The sequence below is a fragment of the Chiroxiphia lanceolata genome, chromosome 18 (assembly GCF_009829145.1).
Source record: "Chiroxiphia lanceolata isolate bChiLan1 chromosome 18, bChiLan1.pri, whole genome shotgun sequence".
Taxonomy (NCBI): domain Eukaryota; kingdom Metazoa; phylum Chordata; class Aves; order Passeriformes; family Pipridae; genus Chiroxiphia; species Chiroxiphia lanceolata.
In genome coordinates, this window is record NC_045654.1 from 4,197,492 (window position 1) to 4,212,025 (window position 14,534).

The 14,534-nt window shown below is 53.0% G+C and overlaps 3 protein-coding genes across 5 annotated transcripts in view; all 3 read right to left on the bottom strand.

Moving 5' to 3' along the window:
- GCN1 (GCN1 activator of EIF2AK4) overlaps window positions 1-1,502 on the bottom strand; it is a 40,282-nt gene extending 38,780 nt beyond the window's left edge. For both annotated transcript variants that reach the window (XM_032706292.1, XM_032706291.1), the window contains exon 1: window positions 1,392-1,502. In XM_032706292.1, the coding sequence (XP_032562183.1) occupies window positions 1,392-1,409 (18 nt within the window). In that variant the 5' untranslated portion in view covers window positions 1,410-1,502. The remainder of the gene's footprint in view (window positions 1-1,391) is intronic.
- A 309-nt stretch (window positions 1,503-1,811) lies between these two features.
- On the bottom strand, window positions 1,812-4,999 carry RPLP0 (ribosomal protein lateral stalk subunit P0). Its single transcript, XM_032706303.1, has 8 exons — window positions 4,893-4,999; window positions 4,600-4,703; window positions 4,061-4,236; window positions 3,876-3,963; window positions 3,450-3,596; window positions 2,974-3,159; window positions 2,219-2,359; window positions 1,812-2,048 (listed from the first exon to the last, which is right to left on the bottom strand). Exons 2-8 carry the CDS (start codon window positions 4,651-4,653, stop codon window positions 1,884-1,886), a joined length of 957 nt encoding a protein of 318 aa, XP_032562194.1. The 5' UTR covers window positions 4,654-4,703; window positions 4,893-4,999; the 3' UTR covers window positions 1,812-1,883.
- A 208-nt stretch (window positions 5,000-5,207) lies between these two features.
- PXN (paxillin) overlaps window positions 5,208-14,534 on the bottom strand; it is a 49,438-nt gene continuing 40,111 nt past the window's right edge. For both annotated transcript variants that reach the window (XM_032706294.1, XM_032706293.1), the window contains 5 exons: window positions 12,281-12,451; window positions 11,764-11,937; window positions 11,128-11,209; window positions 10,635-10,783; window positions 5,208-8,649 (listed from right to left, as the gene is read on the bottom strand). In XM_032706294.1, the coding sequence (XP_032562185.1) occupies window positions 8,383-8,649; window positions 10,635-10,783; window positions 11,128-11,209; window positions 11,764-11,937; window positions 12,281-12,451 (843 nt within the window). In that variant the 3' untranslated portion in view covers window positions 5,208-8,382. The remainder of the gene's footprint in view (window positions 8,650-10,634; window positions 10,784-11,127; window positions 11,210-11,763; window positions 11,938-12,280; window positions 12,452-14,534) is intronic.

Consider the following 14,534-nt stretch of genomic DNA (forward strand, 5'->3'; position numbering starts at 1 on the left):
AAGGTTGTGCCTCACTGCCAAATTCCTCAACATGCCACCAGCCGTATCCAAGGTTACCCAAGCAAAACAAAAATCACATCACACAACCCAAAGGGTTTTTTATGCCTGTGTTAATGTGTGCTGGGATCTGCTGGAGGGAGGGGACTGAAACCACTCACCTCTGCATTTACAGAAATCAAAACAGAGCTCTCCAGGAAGGGCTTTTGAAATCCCAGTCTTAAATTCAGCCACTTTATATCTTAACAATAATCATCATCTTTTGGAAGGGCAGCAAATGAGCATGTCTTTAGAAACTCATCAAAACTGTTCCTTCTCCCTTCAGTCTTTTTCAAAGAGCTTCTCAGGAACTGCTTTCAGTGAAGCTTTTTGCTGACAGGTTGAAAGGTTAATCCTGCTCAGCAACTACCTGGGATTTAGGGACCATCCACACCTCCTTAAGCCTGTGACCACTTCATGCCCCCAGCTCTCCTTAAAACTGGCTGGAAGCAGGGCTGCATCCCTGAATAGCAAGGAGCTGTGGAGGACAACCAACAACCGACAGAACCAGAAGCCATTAAGGAGCTGCTCTGCCTTCAAACCTTCCAATACAGGAGTTCATCATATGCAAACTCAAACCAAGCTCCACTTACTCAAGCTGCTTAATCACAAGCAGGCAGGCAGATGTACAAACAGGAAAAACGTGTTTAAATTCTCTCAACAGTCTAGAAACTGAAATTACAAATTATGTATAACACTACAGGACTTCCCCAGCATCTCAGTGACTTACAGAACCTGCACAAACCCCGACTCCCCAGTCTCCACGCAAGAGCAGCTGGGACAGGCTACACCTATTTGCTTTTTCCTTTTATTGGGACGTTTATGTACACACACATACAAAGCCAGCCTACAAGCAACGCAGTTGCAAGCAAACAGAGAGAACAAAAAGGTAATATAACAAAACAAGTTAGGAAAATCTAAGTTGAGAAGACCGGGGTTTGCCTTGGGAACACCCCAAGCCCATCAGGGTTAAACAGGTGGTCCCGAGCACGGGAAGCGGGCACACCGGGCTCCCCCGGCGGGGTGGTGTGAACCGGGGGAGAACGGCGGGCCCGCCGAGCCCGGCAGCCGCACAGGGGTCGCAGCCGGGCGCTGACCGGGACGGCAACGGCCCCTCCCGCTCCTCTCCGGCCCCGCGGCAGCGCCGGCGGCGGGCGGCCCCTTCCCGCGGGCCGGGCACAGGCGGTGCGGGCCCGCCCCGGGCCGGCGGACACGGCCCCGGGCGGCCGCGGGCACCGGGCTGAGCCCCGCCGCCGGGCCGGGGGCACAGCGGGGCGGGAGCGGCCCCGGGCGGAGCCCCCGCAGCCCTGCTCTGCCCTGTCCGGCCGGGCCGGCGCGGCCCGTCCCGCACTCACCTGCGTGTCGGCCGCCATCGCTCCGCCGCGACCCCGGAACCGGTAGCGGCTTCCGGGGCGGGCCCGGCGCCGGGCGATGGGCGCTGCCCGCCCGTCCTGGGGAGCCGCGGCTGCTCCGCACGGCGGGACCGACCGCGAGCGCGGGGGAACAGGCACGGACGGGCGGCGGCTGCAGCGCCCGGACCAGCTGCGGGCGAGGCCTCTGCTCAGCTCGGCCGGGAAGGGCTGAGCTGCCGGCGGGTGTAGAGCAGCGGCCCCGAGAACTACTGCTCCCCTGCAGCACACGGGGAGATGGAACAACTGCTCCCCTGCAGCTCCTCGGCCCGAGGAACAACCGCTGCAGCACACGGGCCCCCTCGGGTTACACTTTTCCCAAGCCCCAAGTGATGTGGAGACTACACTACGGATGCAGGCACACACGAAGGTGTAAAATAGCTTTTTATTTCTTCCATTGGGCCACCTGTGACACAAACAGACAGACGGTGGCTGCTGTTAGTCAAAGAGACCAAATCCCATGTCCTCGTCAGACTCCTCCGACTCCTCCTTCGCCGCCTCCTTTGCCGGAGCAGCGGCGGCAGCAGCAGCAGGTGCAGCTGCTTCAGTGACCACAGGCATGGCTGCCACAAAGGCAGAGGGGTCTGCCAAGAAGGCCTTCACCTGGAAAGGAGCGGGAGAAAAAGGTAAACTCACAGGAAACAAAACATTTTTAAGGGCTGAACCTTTGCAATTGCAAAGGCAGCACTTGCAGCTTGCTAGAAGGCAAACGTGCATTTATCACTGCCAGTTATGAAGAACCAAAGGCACTTCAGCTACACTGAAGCCATTACCTTTTCAGCCAGTGGGAAGGTGTAGTCGGTCTCCACAGCCACGGCCAGGACACGCTTGTACCCGTTGATGATGGAGTGGGGCACAGAAGCAATGGTTGGGTACCCAATTTGCAGACAGATGCTGGCAACATTACGAACACCCTGTGGAGAGAGAGACAGACTCATGTTTCTGTGCTCTGGGGAACAACCTGGACTAGAAACCACGGCAGAGGATGGCCAGGTGATGACTTCTACACTGCCAACAGGAGGGACAATCAAGGCATCAAGATTTAAATGTCACTGATCTCTGCTCTCTGGTGATCAGTGACAGAACCCGAGAGAATGACATGGAGCTGTGTCAGGGGAGGTTTAAGTCCGATACTAAGAAAAGATTCTCCCCAGAGAGGGTGGTTGGGCACTGAACAGGCTCCCCAGGGATGTGGTCACAGCCCCAAACCTGCCAGAGCTCAAGGAGCATTTGGACAATGCTCTCAAGCACAAGGTGGTATTGCTGGGGTGTCCTGTGCTGGGCCAGGAGTTGGACGTAACGATTCTTGTGGTTTTCCTTCCAACTCAGGATTTCCTATGATTCCAAACAGCCTCGAACACTTTTTGAAGCAGCTTCAGATGAACAATCCCACGTACAGAGCACCAGGGAGAGCTCCTGGCTCTGCAGGACCTCACAGAAAATACCACACAGGGCCTTTTACTCTGGGGCAGTGCTGGCTCCCACAGCAGCAGGGCAGAGCACAAGGGACATGGGTTATGGTGCTCACCTCCAGGAAGCGCTTGTGCAAGGTCTCCTCAGTGATGTCCAGCACTTCAGGGTTGTAAATGCTGCCATTGTCAAAGACCTGCTGGATCACCAACCCGAAGGAGAACGGGGAGATGTTCAGCATGTTGAGCAGGGTGGCTTCGCTGGCACCCACTTTGTCTCCAGTCTTGATGAGCTGCACATCGCTCTGAGGAGATCGGGGGAAAAGCAGTGAATACACACAAAGAAATTCCAGCACATCAGTTCAAGGGGACACAAACACAAATGGTGAAAATGGAGCAAATGAGGCCAACACGTACGCTCCACATTCACAAGCCTCCAGACACCCTCCTTCCAGTCCCCAAAGTGCAGCAGTCACACTGCTCATACAGTATCTAAGAATTAATGGGAGCTTTGGCCTTCAGAGTTCCCTAAGCTGCCACAGTCAGCCCCCCGTGAAGGAACAGCTTTGACAACAGCAGCACGCAGCTCACTGACCAGAATTTCAATGGTTCCTCTGGAAATCTTCGTGGTGATGCCCAAGGCCTGGAAAAAGGAGGTCTTCTCTGGCCCAAGGCCCGTGTTCTGGGCTGGCACAGTCACATCACAAGGAGCAATAGCACCGGCACGGGCAGCAGCTGGTACCTGAGAGAGGGGAGAAGAGAAGCTGCAAGAATGCTCACAAGAATGCTCACCTCAGACCTTGTGGGATCATCTCCTTTGCTGACGCACTCCTCCCGGATGGACAGCACCCAAGCACACACCAGTGACACAGCTGAACTCAAGCAGTTTGTGTAAGACTGCAAGGGCCAATTCCCAGCCCTTCAGGACTCCTACTAATGACGTACCCTCCATGAAGACTCAGTTTTATTTTTCATTCCGTAATAACAGCCCAGAGATGTGGTGAGGGCTGGTCTCCCCTACCTTGTTAGCCAGCAGCATGTCCCGGATCTCGGTCAGATCCTCCTTGGTGAAGACAAAGCCCACATTCCCACGGATGTGAGGCAGCAGCCTGAAGGGAAGACGACAGCCTTCAGTTCTGTTTCTCAGACAACATCCCCTCTTCCCAGACAGAGCACCCAGAAGTGCCCTCAGGCAGCAGTACCCACTTTTCTAGGGCAGGGTTGTTCTCCAGATGACCACGAATAGCTTTGCGCATCATCGTGTTCTTCCCCATCAGCACAACAGCCTTCCCACGCAGGGACATGCGGATCTGCTGCATCTGCTTGGATCCCACATTGTCTGCTCCCACAATGAAACATTTTGGGTAATCATCCAGGAGTTGCTGTAACAAAAAGAACACTGTAACTATACAAAGACAGCCAGACAGAGTGCTCAGAGCATCATTAAAACCTCCACACGCTAAAACGTACAAAAAGGCTGTCAGAAGTTTCAGAGTGCTGAGCTCCAGCTGAGGCTGAGCGTGCCACAGGCCGCACATTTCACTCAGCCATCGAGTCGCATCCCTGAACATGTCACCTCTGCAACTACCGCAGCAGATTCTCACAGGAAAAACTGTGGATTGTCTTAATATCTTCCTAATGCCACGTAATCCTTCCTTAAGCAGACACACCACAGCACCCATCTCTTTAAACAAGCCCCCGCAGCACGACCCGCCCGCCTCCCGCTGCCCCGCGCCGACACTCACGATGATTTTCATAAAATAGTTGGACTTCCACGTAGCCCTGTCTTCCCTGGGCATCTCGGCGGTGCTCCAAGGATCGCCCGGTGGGTTTAAAGACGAGCTGGGACCTGCCAGAGAGAAGCACGGTCAGGTGGGTCCGCACGCTTCCCTCTCCTTTCCTCCTCCCCACAGTCAGGCCGCAGCCCAAAACCCCAAGTACACTCGGGGTACACCCCCGGTACGCTCCGGGTCCGCTCCCTCCCGTCTCGGTCGCCCAGCCCCGCCCGCGCCCCGGAGCCGCCGCGCCGCGCCCGCACCTCCACGAGGGCTCCGGGAAAGAAGGGCCGGAGGGCGGGCCCGCCTCCCTTTATACCGCGGCTCAAGTCCAATCACAGCGAGCCGTGGCGCTGCCTCCCCTCCGCCCATTGGCTGCCCGCCGCGTCAATCACCTCAGAGACGCGTGACGCCGGCGGAAAGGGCGCGGCAGCCGCGCGCGGCTGGGCGGCGGCGCCCCCTGGCGCCGGGAGGAGCGCACTGCCCCCCCCCGCCCCCTCAGCCCGGCCCTGAGGGGGAACCGCTCCGGGTCTGATCCCTCCCCAGCTCAGGGGCTGGAAACAATCGCGACACAGTCGTGAGAATAACGGTAAAAACTTTATTGGCGTAACTGCAAGAATTTTAAATGGAAAAAAAAAGCGGGGTTAGAAGTTTACATGGGAGGGGGGAAAAAAAAAATCAAATAATTGTCGACCCAGCCAAGCTTCCCCCAGCCCAGCCCGGACGTGGCGAGAAAGACCTTCCCCAGGGGTAGCGCCCGGTCCGGGGGTGCACACACTGACCCTCCCGGAGCACCTGTCACAGCCCCTGCCCGCTCCTCTCCCGGGCCGGGGACCCCCCAGCACCATCTCCAGCCCCACACCCGGCTGTGCCACCCTCGAACTGCACCTGCAATGAACTACACAGGCATTTGGGACACCACAAGTCGTTATTTGGCAGAGTAGCATCGGTGCAGCATCCCAGCGCGTCAGGCACCAGATGAAGGCAGGAGGTAAATGTGTAATGATCTCAGTTAAGCACTAAGGACACCGAGCCTCCCCTCGGCCCCCAGCAGCCCTCACAGCACCCAGGGCCTCCCACGTGTGCCAGGAGTGTCACTGACACAACCCTCAGCTAGCAGTGAGTGAGGTAGGTTAAAGACTCCCCGCACAGGGAAACTGAGGCACACGATTACACAGTTTGCAGATGTCATGCCATTTGCAGTGGCAGTGCCAGAAACATCTCACTCCTTTCTGACACTCGGACACAACAGCTGTGTGTCCTCTCAGCGGCACCAAGGATTGACCTTTTCAGTGAGATAAACACACACAGCTTAGGAACACCCATTTAAGTTAAATCGACTTCACAGATGAAAAGGCAAATGCATAAGGATTCTTGCCTCATGAACTCTCTCAGAGCTACACTCAGCCCAGCTGACACAGCTCCAGTGCTCCCACAGCTCCCTTCGGCCTCACACCCACACACTGAGTTCATTTGTAGGGGAAATGAGTGAAACAGTTTCAGTGATCCAAGCAGGGCAGGGCAGCACCACGACAAGGTTGTGTGACAGGGACCTGCAGTTTCCAGCCCAAGGCTGGGCTGGTTTCTGACACAGCCACCCCTGGGCCCCTAATTCACCTGCCAAGCTGCAAAGCACACCCAGATGCCTCTGGTGACAGTGCTGTAGCACTCTAGAGCAATAATTCCAAACACTGCCCCCTGGGCTGCCTTGGCTGGTACCACAGAATGGCACCAGGAATTTCAGTGCAGTCCTTCTCTCTCCATAGCACCCTCTAGCCAGAGACCTAAAAGTGCTTTAGCAAACACAAGCTTAAGCCTCACAATAACCTCACAAATCCAGGCTAAACTGCCCCCATTTTACAGATGGGGAAACTGAGGCACAGTAAGGTTTAGTGACTGGCCCAAAGTTACACAGCTAGTCAGGAACAGAGTCCGTCTCTCCCAGTTTCTCCTCCTCAGTCACAAGACCTTTTTTCCTCAGTTTACCCTGCTCTGATTCCAGGTGGCTGAAGAGGAGAAACAGAGGGCAAAGGTCTGAGCTCCTCTCCCAAAGCATCACATTAAGACTTACTCAAACATCCTGGAAGCTGGGCTTTGGGAGAAAGGCAGGTGATTCAAATACAGCAGTTTACAGGTTACAATAAAACCAGAAAACACACTTTTAAGGTGACCCAGAGGAGGGGAAAAAAAAAAAAGCTATTCACAGTTCACCTGCCTGTGCTAGGGAAAAAATACAAGTCACATTCCCTTCCCCACAGATTCCAGCCCCTCCCAACCCGCAATAAAAAGGAAATATTGAATGTTAGTTCGGCTTAACAAAGCATTGAGGTTATAGATGCAGTAAGCCAGCACAACTGGCACACTGCCTAGAACAGCACAGCTTGATATAAAAGTTGCTTTCTTAAAATCACTTCAAAACCAAATTTCTGTATAAGAGGATTAAAAGTAAATTAGATATGAATTCAAAATCAGTGTAGAAATCTACAGTTCTTATCAAAGACTGGACACAGTATTCACTTTGATAGTAAAACTCCAGGTGTGTCATGCACACCTGACCCACGGGACTTGTTATACCAGTAACAGTCAATATAAAAGGTTATTGCTGTAGCATCTCTCAGTAGAACATGTTTAACAAGAGCACAGAAAACGGAAACACCAAGGGGCTGACAGGTCTCATTAGCAAAGAGGAAGAAAGGATATAAATTTAGGATTTTTTTTTTCTCCTGGCTTCTTAACCCCCTCCACTTGTCCCCACTCTTGTGACAGTTTCAGGCCCTGACAGATGGGAGAGTTTCAGGCCAGATAAACACACACACATCACACTCATTCATAACAGGGATGGATGAAAAAGGCTGCTCTGACCTCTCTGCACCTGCATTTAAAGAAGGGATGATGCCTCTTCCTCTCTCCCAGGAGCAGCAGGCGAGGGGAGCAGATGCCCTGAGCTGTCCTGGATGGAGATGCCTGGCATGGGATGTTCCCACAAGGAGCACACATCAGCGCTGAGGGATGGGCAGGGCTTACCCCACCTCCTGCTCTGGTGTGCTGAGAAAAGGCATCGAGAAAGGGCATAACAAACTAGGAGGGGGAAAACCCCACCCCACACATTAACATCTTGATTCCTCTTAATTAAAAAAAAAAAAAAGTAAGTGGTATTATCTCCTTACAGTGTAATGGAACTGGAGAGACCCTTGCAGGGTCTTGGTTGCCTGTGCTGGTGCTCTGGTCTCAGCAAGTCACACACATGGTGTGGCTCTGTGAGGGGAGCCAGGGTGGCCCTGAGGTTACAGGGTGCCCTTGCTGGGCTGTCGCTCACCCTGCACACGTGCAGGCAAAAGCCTGAGAAGGAGGTGTCAAAGCAGAGGGCTGTGTTGTCTGCAAGTGTCTCGATTTGCTCAGAGAGCTGACACAGGCTGAAACGTACTGGCAAAGACTCCTGCTGCCAGGAGGGGGCTGGGAAGATCTCCCTGGGAGCCCTCGAGCTAAGCTCAGCTGTCAGTCACACACACAGACACACACACCGTCATGAGGGATCTCGGCCTCTCTCTACTGAGACACAGCAAGGGCGTTTCCAGTTTAATGGTCCGTCTCATCTCTGGATCTACTGCCTCTCCATAGCAGCAGAAAGCACTCCCCACCCCCCACCCCCCTCCTCCCCTGCCTGGTAAGGTTCCTAAATCACAGTAATGTTCAGAGAGCCAGAACTGCCGAGGGGGTGGCAGAAAGATGCTTTAGCGCCCGTCGATGGTGCCTCTAACAGAAGAGCTTGAGGAAGCAGTTCTGGCAGTAGGGCTTGTCATTCTGCTCTTTGAAGGTTCCTTTGTTGAGCTGCTTGAGGCAGAAGGCACAGACAAAGTGTTCAGGGTGAAATTTCTTGCCCATGGCAGTGATGCAGCGTCCTGTGATGGGCTTCTGGCACCCGGAGCAGAGGGAGCCGCGGCGCTCGTGGTAGTGCACCTCGCAGTAGGGCTGCCCGTCGTGCTCAAAGAAGCTGCCATTGATGAACGGGGTGAAACATTCCTGCAGGAGGACAAAGCAGAGGGGACAGGTTGTGTGAGAAGCCAGGGATGTGGGGAGGGGCAGCTCCACAAGCCACCTCTGTGGCACAGCCCAGCTGTTCTGTGGGCAGGTGAACTGCTGCCCTTCACTATTGTCCTGTTCTCCAGAGCCAAACTCTGTCCAGCAAGAAGAGTTTCCAAGAAAAGGCTGAGAGATGGACAGATACAGGCACAAGCAAGGGAATTAACCAGCTCCTTCCCCCAGCTAGCTTCATTTCTACAAAAGAAAATGCTATGGACGAGCTACCAGATGTGTCCAGCCAGAAGAAAGGAGAACACCCCTTCCTCTGAGGTGGGAAACACTGCAGCACCTTTCCCTGTTCGTTTTTTTCTCACTCCAGCTTCCCCACAAGGGCAGGCAGAAGGAGGGACCAACACAGACTTTCATGCAGCAGAATCCTGATGAATACTGGACTGGTTCCAGCTGAGAAAATGAGGCACAATTAATCTTCACAAGTGACCTCTCCACAAAGGCTGGCATTAGGCTGGTACACTCTGCAAAGGATTGTCCAACCTGAAACATCTCCAGCAGTTACACACGGATCACTGCTGGGAGAAACTGTTTGTTCTACAGTGCTAATGATTTTGAACAGACAAGGAGAAGAGGATACACCAGCTACATGCTAATTTAGTGTCCAGAGCTCTTCCTCCCCCTCAGTGTCAGGCAGCTGAGGACTCTACACTTTAGAACCTGCAACAGAAGCACCCACCACCCCCACCAGACTGGGGAGACTCCCCAGTGGTGGTCTTGTATGAGTGGGAAACTCCTTGTATGAGTGGGAAACTAAGCAGCAGAGTGTGGGAGAGAGTCAAGGACACTGCCAGATTTGCCAAATATATCAGCAGCAAGGCCCAGAGGAGAAGCCATGTTTGCAGAATCCTGGTTTTGCTGTCCTCTTCCCTGAGGAGGACACTGACTATCACACACAGCTGGACCCCAACATGTGGAAAGGGGTCCAGCAAACAGCAGGCAGAGCTGTTAAACACTCACAATACCAGGATGAATACAGTTTGCCTGCAGTGAGTCCAAGACTTTACTAATGCTGACAGTTCAATAAACAGTGTCTTCCCCCAGTCAGCAGGACAGCTGAAAAGTTTGCTCTGATTTAGCAAAAACAGGAAGAGAATCACATCTTGTGTCCTGGAAGACATCCATGTTGGCCCCACTAATTCAGGCAGTGTGGCAGCAGGGGGAAAGGAAGCAGAACTGCTTGATAAAGTCTCAATCTCTGCACAAGAAGGCACAGCCCTCCCTAGCCCCACATTCAGGCACAGCTTCTGCCTCCACTCTCTGCACACCAGTGCAGGAGCCACAGACAGTCCCAACAGGACGGTCACAGTCAGATCTGAGCATCACACCAGGAATCAGCAGCTTGTGGTTCTGGCTGCTTCATCTGGTTTCTGCCCTTCTCTCCCACTCTAGGAAGCACTGGTTGATTTGGCTCATCTCTTGGGGCCTTTAAGAGTTAATATTTGCAATGCTCTCTGAAAGAGCGCCAAGCATTTTATCTGCAGTATTCCTGTTTCTTATGCCTGTTGTATGGAGCCTGCCACTATTTCACTGACTTGCATGTTTGTCTGAACAAGGTCAGCCTCGTTAGTTTACATTGTCAGATGGAGAATGGGAGGAAGATTCCCAAAATCCGAGTGCTGAGGCAAGTGCTCAGAGAGAAGCTTAGCTTATAATTATTTAAAGGTCACAGAAAATGTCTCTGTTTATCTGTGAGCTGCTGCAGAAGCCCATAATTGCAGTTGGGAACAGAAAGGCAGCTCGAAAGTTCAACGTAAACAGGCAGAGGAACAAGAAGGTGTTTGGTTGCTGACATGTTTTTATCTTGTGGGACTGGCTGCCCTTCACTGCCCCAGAGACGCCTTTTCCCGATATGGGACCAGATGCCTGCAGGGTGGAAAAGAGAGGGGTCATGCAAAGGACCTTGGGTTTCTTACCCGACAGACAAAGCACTCGGGGTGCCACAGGGTGTTCAAGGCAGAGATGTAGTTTTCCAGGATAGCCCGGGCACAGCCTCCACACTTGGGAGCAAACATGTCAAAGTAGTCCTTGCGGCAATAGGCTTTGCCATCCTTCTCATGAAATCCTGCCAAAGGAGAGGAGAGGCAAAGGGATCAGCTCCTGATCTTCACCTATGGCCAGACAAGCTGTGTGGGATAACCTGTGTGGGTGGGATCATCCTTCCCCCTGCTAACACACACAGCAGGGTCCTTGTTCTGTTCCCTTCCCATCCCAGCACATGCATACTCTTCCTCTCTGGGGAGAAGAGATGATTACTGGTAGCATTCTTCCCCCACAAACAGCTGTAGCCCATGGAACTCCAGTAGTTCCCCTGTCCCCTCAGACTGTCCCCTAGCAGCAGCTCTGCCTTACACCCTCCTCTGTATTTTAGGGAGGAGATTGTTTTCTCCTTGCATAAACCAGCAGTACCTTCAGGTCCAAAGAAAGCTCCACACTGGGCACAGAAAAAGTGTTCAGGGTGCCATGTCCTGTCCAAAGCCGTCACCACTTTCTGTTCAGGAGAAGACACAAAGTGCAAGTCATTTAAATGATGGTTTCAACTTGGAGGTGAGTAAGGGGGGGCTGGAGGGAGGGGAAAAGACATTAATGTTGGTGCTGACAAGAGCAAGCATTAAAATAGACTGTCCTTTAGAGAGCTGAGTCAATTCGCCCCTGCCTCTGGCTCGTTCAGGCTCTCCCCACTGCACACTTTTTTTACCCTAAAAGGATCTTAGGCACTGCCTCCTCCCTTACACAGGGCCCCGTCCAGCCCTCAGGACTAGCACCGGTGCCTGTTACCACAGGCTACCAACACACAAATGCTGAGGAATCAGAATGATGGAGCAATGTGGGGCTCTGAAGGAACTTCACAAAAGGTAAGAGGGACTATCTCCTCTCACTGGTGTAAGAATTTGACTGGGCCAGGTTGTTTCCCTTTCAGAACAAGGACAAAGGAAACATGGAAATCCCAAAACAAAATCTTCCACCCAGGACGCATGGGTGGAGTTTTTAACACCCAGGCCCTGCAGCACCTTGCCAGCACCCTGAATCCCCCAAGGAACTCACATCAAGGATGGGCCCGTTGCAGTAGTAGCAGCGAGGGGAGAAGAGGTTGTGGTAGTCCTTCTCACAGTAGGGCTGCCCATCCCGCTCAAAGAAGTTCCGCGACCCGATCTCCTCCTGGCAGTGGGTGCAGACGAAGTGCTCAGGGTGCCAGGTTTTCCCCATGGCTGTAACTACCTGTTGGGAAGACAAATCATGAAGAACAACTCTACCTCCCTCTCCCCTAGACCACATGACAAGCTACCAGCTGGAGATCAGCAAGAATGACAAGTTCTACTACTCAAGTGAGCCCTGGACTGGGGTAGCATGAAAACTGAATTACCTATCATCTCAGGAGAGGGCAGTCCCTCAGGGGCAGGGTAGAGGTCACTGGAGGAGCTTACAGCGTACCTAGCCAGTGGATAAATAGAGTACTTCAGTTTCTCCAGCATCTCCAGTCTCTTCAGCCTCACGAAACAGCCCTCCCATTACTCCCAGCTGCAGCCCAAGGTTCAGCAGTGAGACAGCACCTTCCACTCACCTGCCCAGCAATCGGCTTCTTGCAGGCTCCACAGACACCTTTGGCAACTGTAGCTACACCCAGTTTGTTCAGGTCAGACTGGAGACTTCCCAGCATGGTGTCCAGCTGACTGCCAGGCTTGGAGGCTGTGGATGGAGGGGAGCTGCTCCCGGCTTTCCCCTGTGCCATGAACTGCAGGGAAGAGAAAACAAAAGACTGTGAGTGCTGCTGTGCTTTACCAGATAAATGCCTGCTGTTGCTGCCAGTGGCCCTTCTGCAGAGACACACAGGGGGTTTCCAGGAGTCAGTTCTCTGAAGACTGAGGGCCAAAATAAGAGTACACACATGTATTCTGCCCATGCAGAGACATGCAGAGACTCCAGGATGTGTAACAGCAGAGCTGTGCACAGAGGATTTGATTTTCCCTCACTGCATGTACAGCAGAAGTCACCAGCACATCCCAGGCAGTCAGTACAGTGCTCTCTAAGCCTCTGCCAAAAATCTCCCTTTACCTCATCAGTTCCTGGCCAGCTGACAAAGCAGATGCCATCCAGAGGGCCCCTTCCCCTTGACCTCTCTCCATTTCTATGCTGCTGCTGTCAGTTCTGTCTCCTCTCTGATACAGATGCTCTCCTCTTCCTCATCTCACCTTTCAGCTAGAAAATCTTCCCCCTTCTCCCCACCTTCTGCATATCTGTTTGTCAAGTCCCCTTGGCCCCTCGGGTGGCTCTCATCCCATGCCTGAGCCAAGCAAGTGGAAGGAGGAAGGAAACAACTGCCTTGCAGTTGCCTGCTGTTTACCTACAGAGAGGGCAGTGCATCCCCAGCAGACAGGGCTGCCACATCTAATGTCAGACCTGGAAATGCACCAGGTGGAGGGAAGGGGAGTCAGATATTTGTCTCAGAGGCCTTTTCTGAAACTCACACCACCACAGCACACACAGCTTGGAAAGGTTTCCCAGAGGAGAGGGAGAAATGTTTTACCGAGGCTCACAACTTATAAACAAAGCATATGTTCTCCTTGGCCACCACAGCCCCCTTTGCAGACAAACCACTATAAGGAAAGAGAGATTATTTTAGCTGACTTTGCACTGCCCCAGCTACTGTCAGGTTTAGAGACACCCAAAGAAGTCCCTCCATGAGATGCTGGTCTGGAGCACATCTTCTTTTACTAAGAGAATAAATTAAAACAGACATAAAATCTACACTTGTGTACAACCCCCCAGTGTGCTGCCAGCACAGCCAGAGGAGCAGGGACATACTGAAGTGCTCAGAGCTGTAGTAGAATGTGCCCTTCCAGCCACAGGAGGAGCTCTATTCCCTGTCCTGCAGCTGCTTGTCCTTGCAGTCGATTAGTTTACTCAGTGACAAATCCTGCTTTCTGCTCCTTTGTATAAAAATTCTCATGACATACATAAATTCAGCTTTTTTTTCACACGCATTCACACACTCCTCAGCCTTGCCTCGCATGCAGCAATGACTCCCAACGGAGCCTGACACACAGCTTTTCCCCTCCTCTCTCCTCCCAGCCATCCCATAACTTGCAACCTCTCCTAGTCCAGCGGCACAGAGCAGCCCCATCATACCCCAGTGTCCTGAGCCTAAAACAAACCTTCCACCACAGAGCAGACAATTGCTACCAAACTGTTACAGTGACAGGCCAAAGCACAGCACTGCAAGGAGACAACAGGCCTTTGGAGACAAAGACCAACCAGAGCCCCAGGATAAAGCCAGAGCTTCCTTTACAGCACAGCAGAAGGAAAAGGAGGATTGAGAGGATCGTACCTCTTCTCACTCTAAACAGGGGTTTGTAGCCACCAGGCAGGACAGGAACACATGCCACACACAGGTGATAAATTCCATCCAAAGAGAAAGGAGATGAGATGAATTCAACATGTGGCAACAGAGCACTTCACCCTTGACCTCAGGAACCACACACTCCTGCCAGCCACAGCTGACCCAGTGCAGGCACAACCACCTGAGCACACCTCAGTGTCTACCTGGTCTGGTGACCCAGCCTCCTTGACAGCTCACAGAGGAGCCCCCACCTGAAGGAGGTTTGTTTCCACCTCCTGCAGTTTACAGGGGACACTCAGCACAGAATCCACATAAATTCATCATGCAAAGGTCCTTCAAATTCCCACCCTTCACCCATGAGATCTGCCATCACTCAAGTTCAGTGAGGAGCTCTATGAGCAGCAAACCATGCACTACAGGATATTATCCATGTTAATGCACTGGGAGCTCCAGGAGCAGATCCCAGCACACACTGACC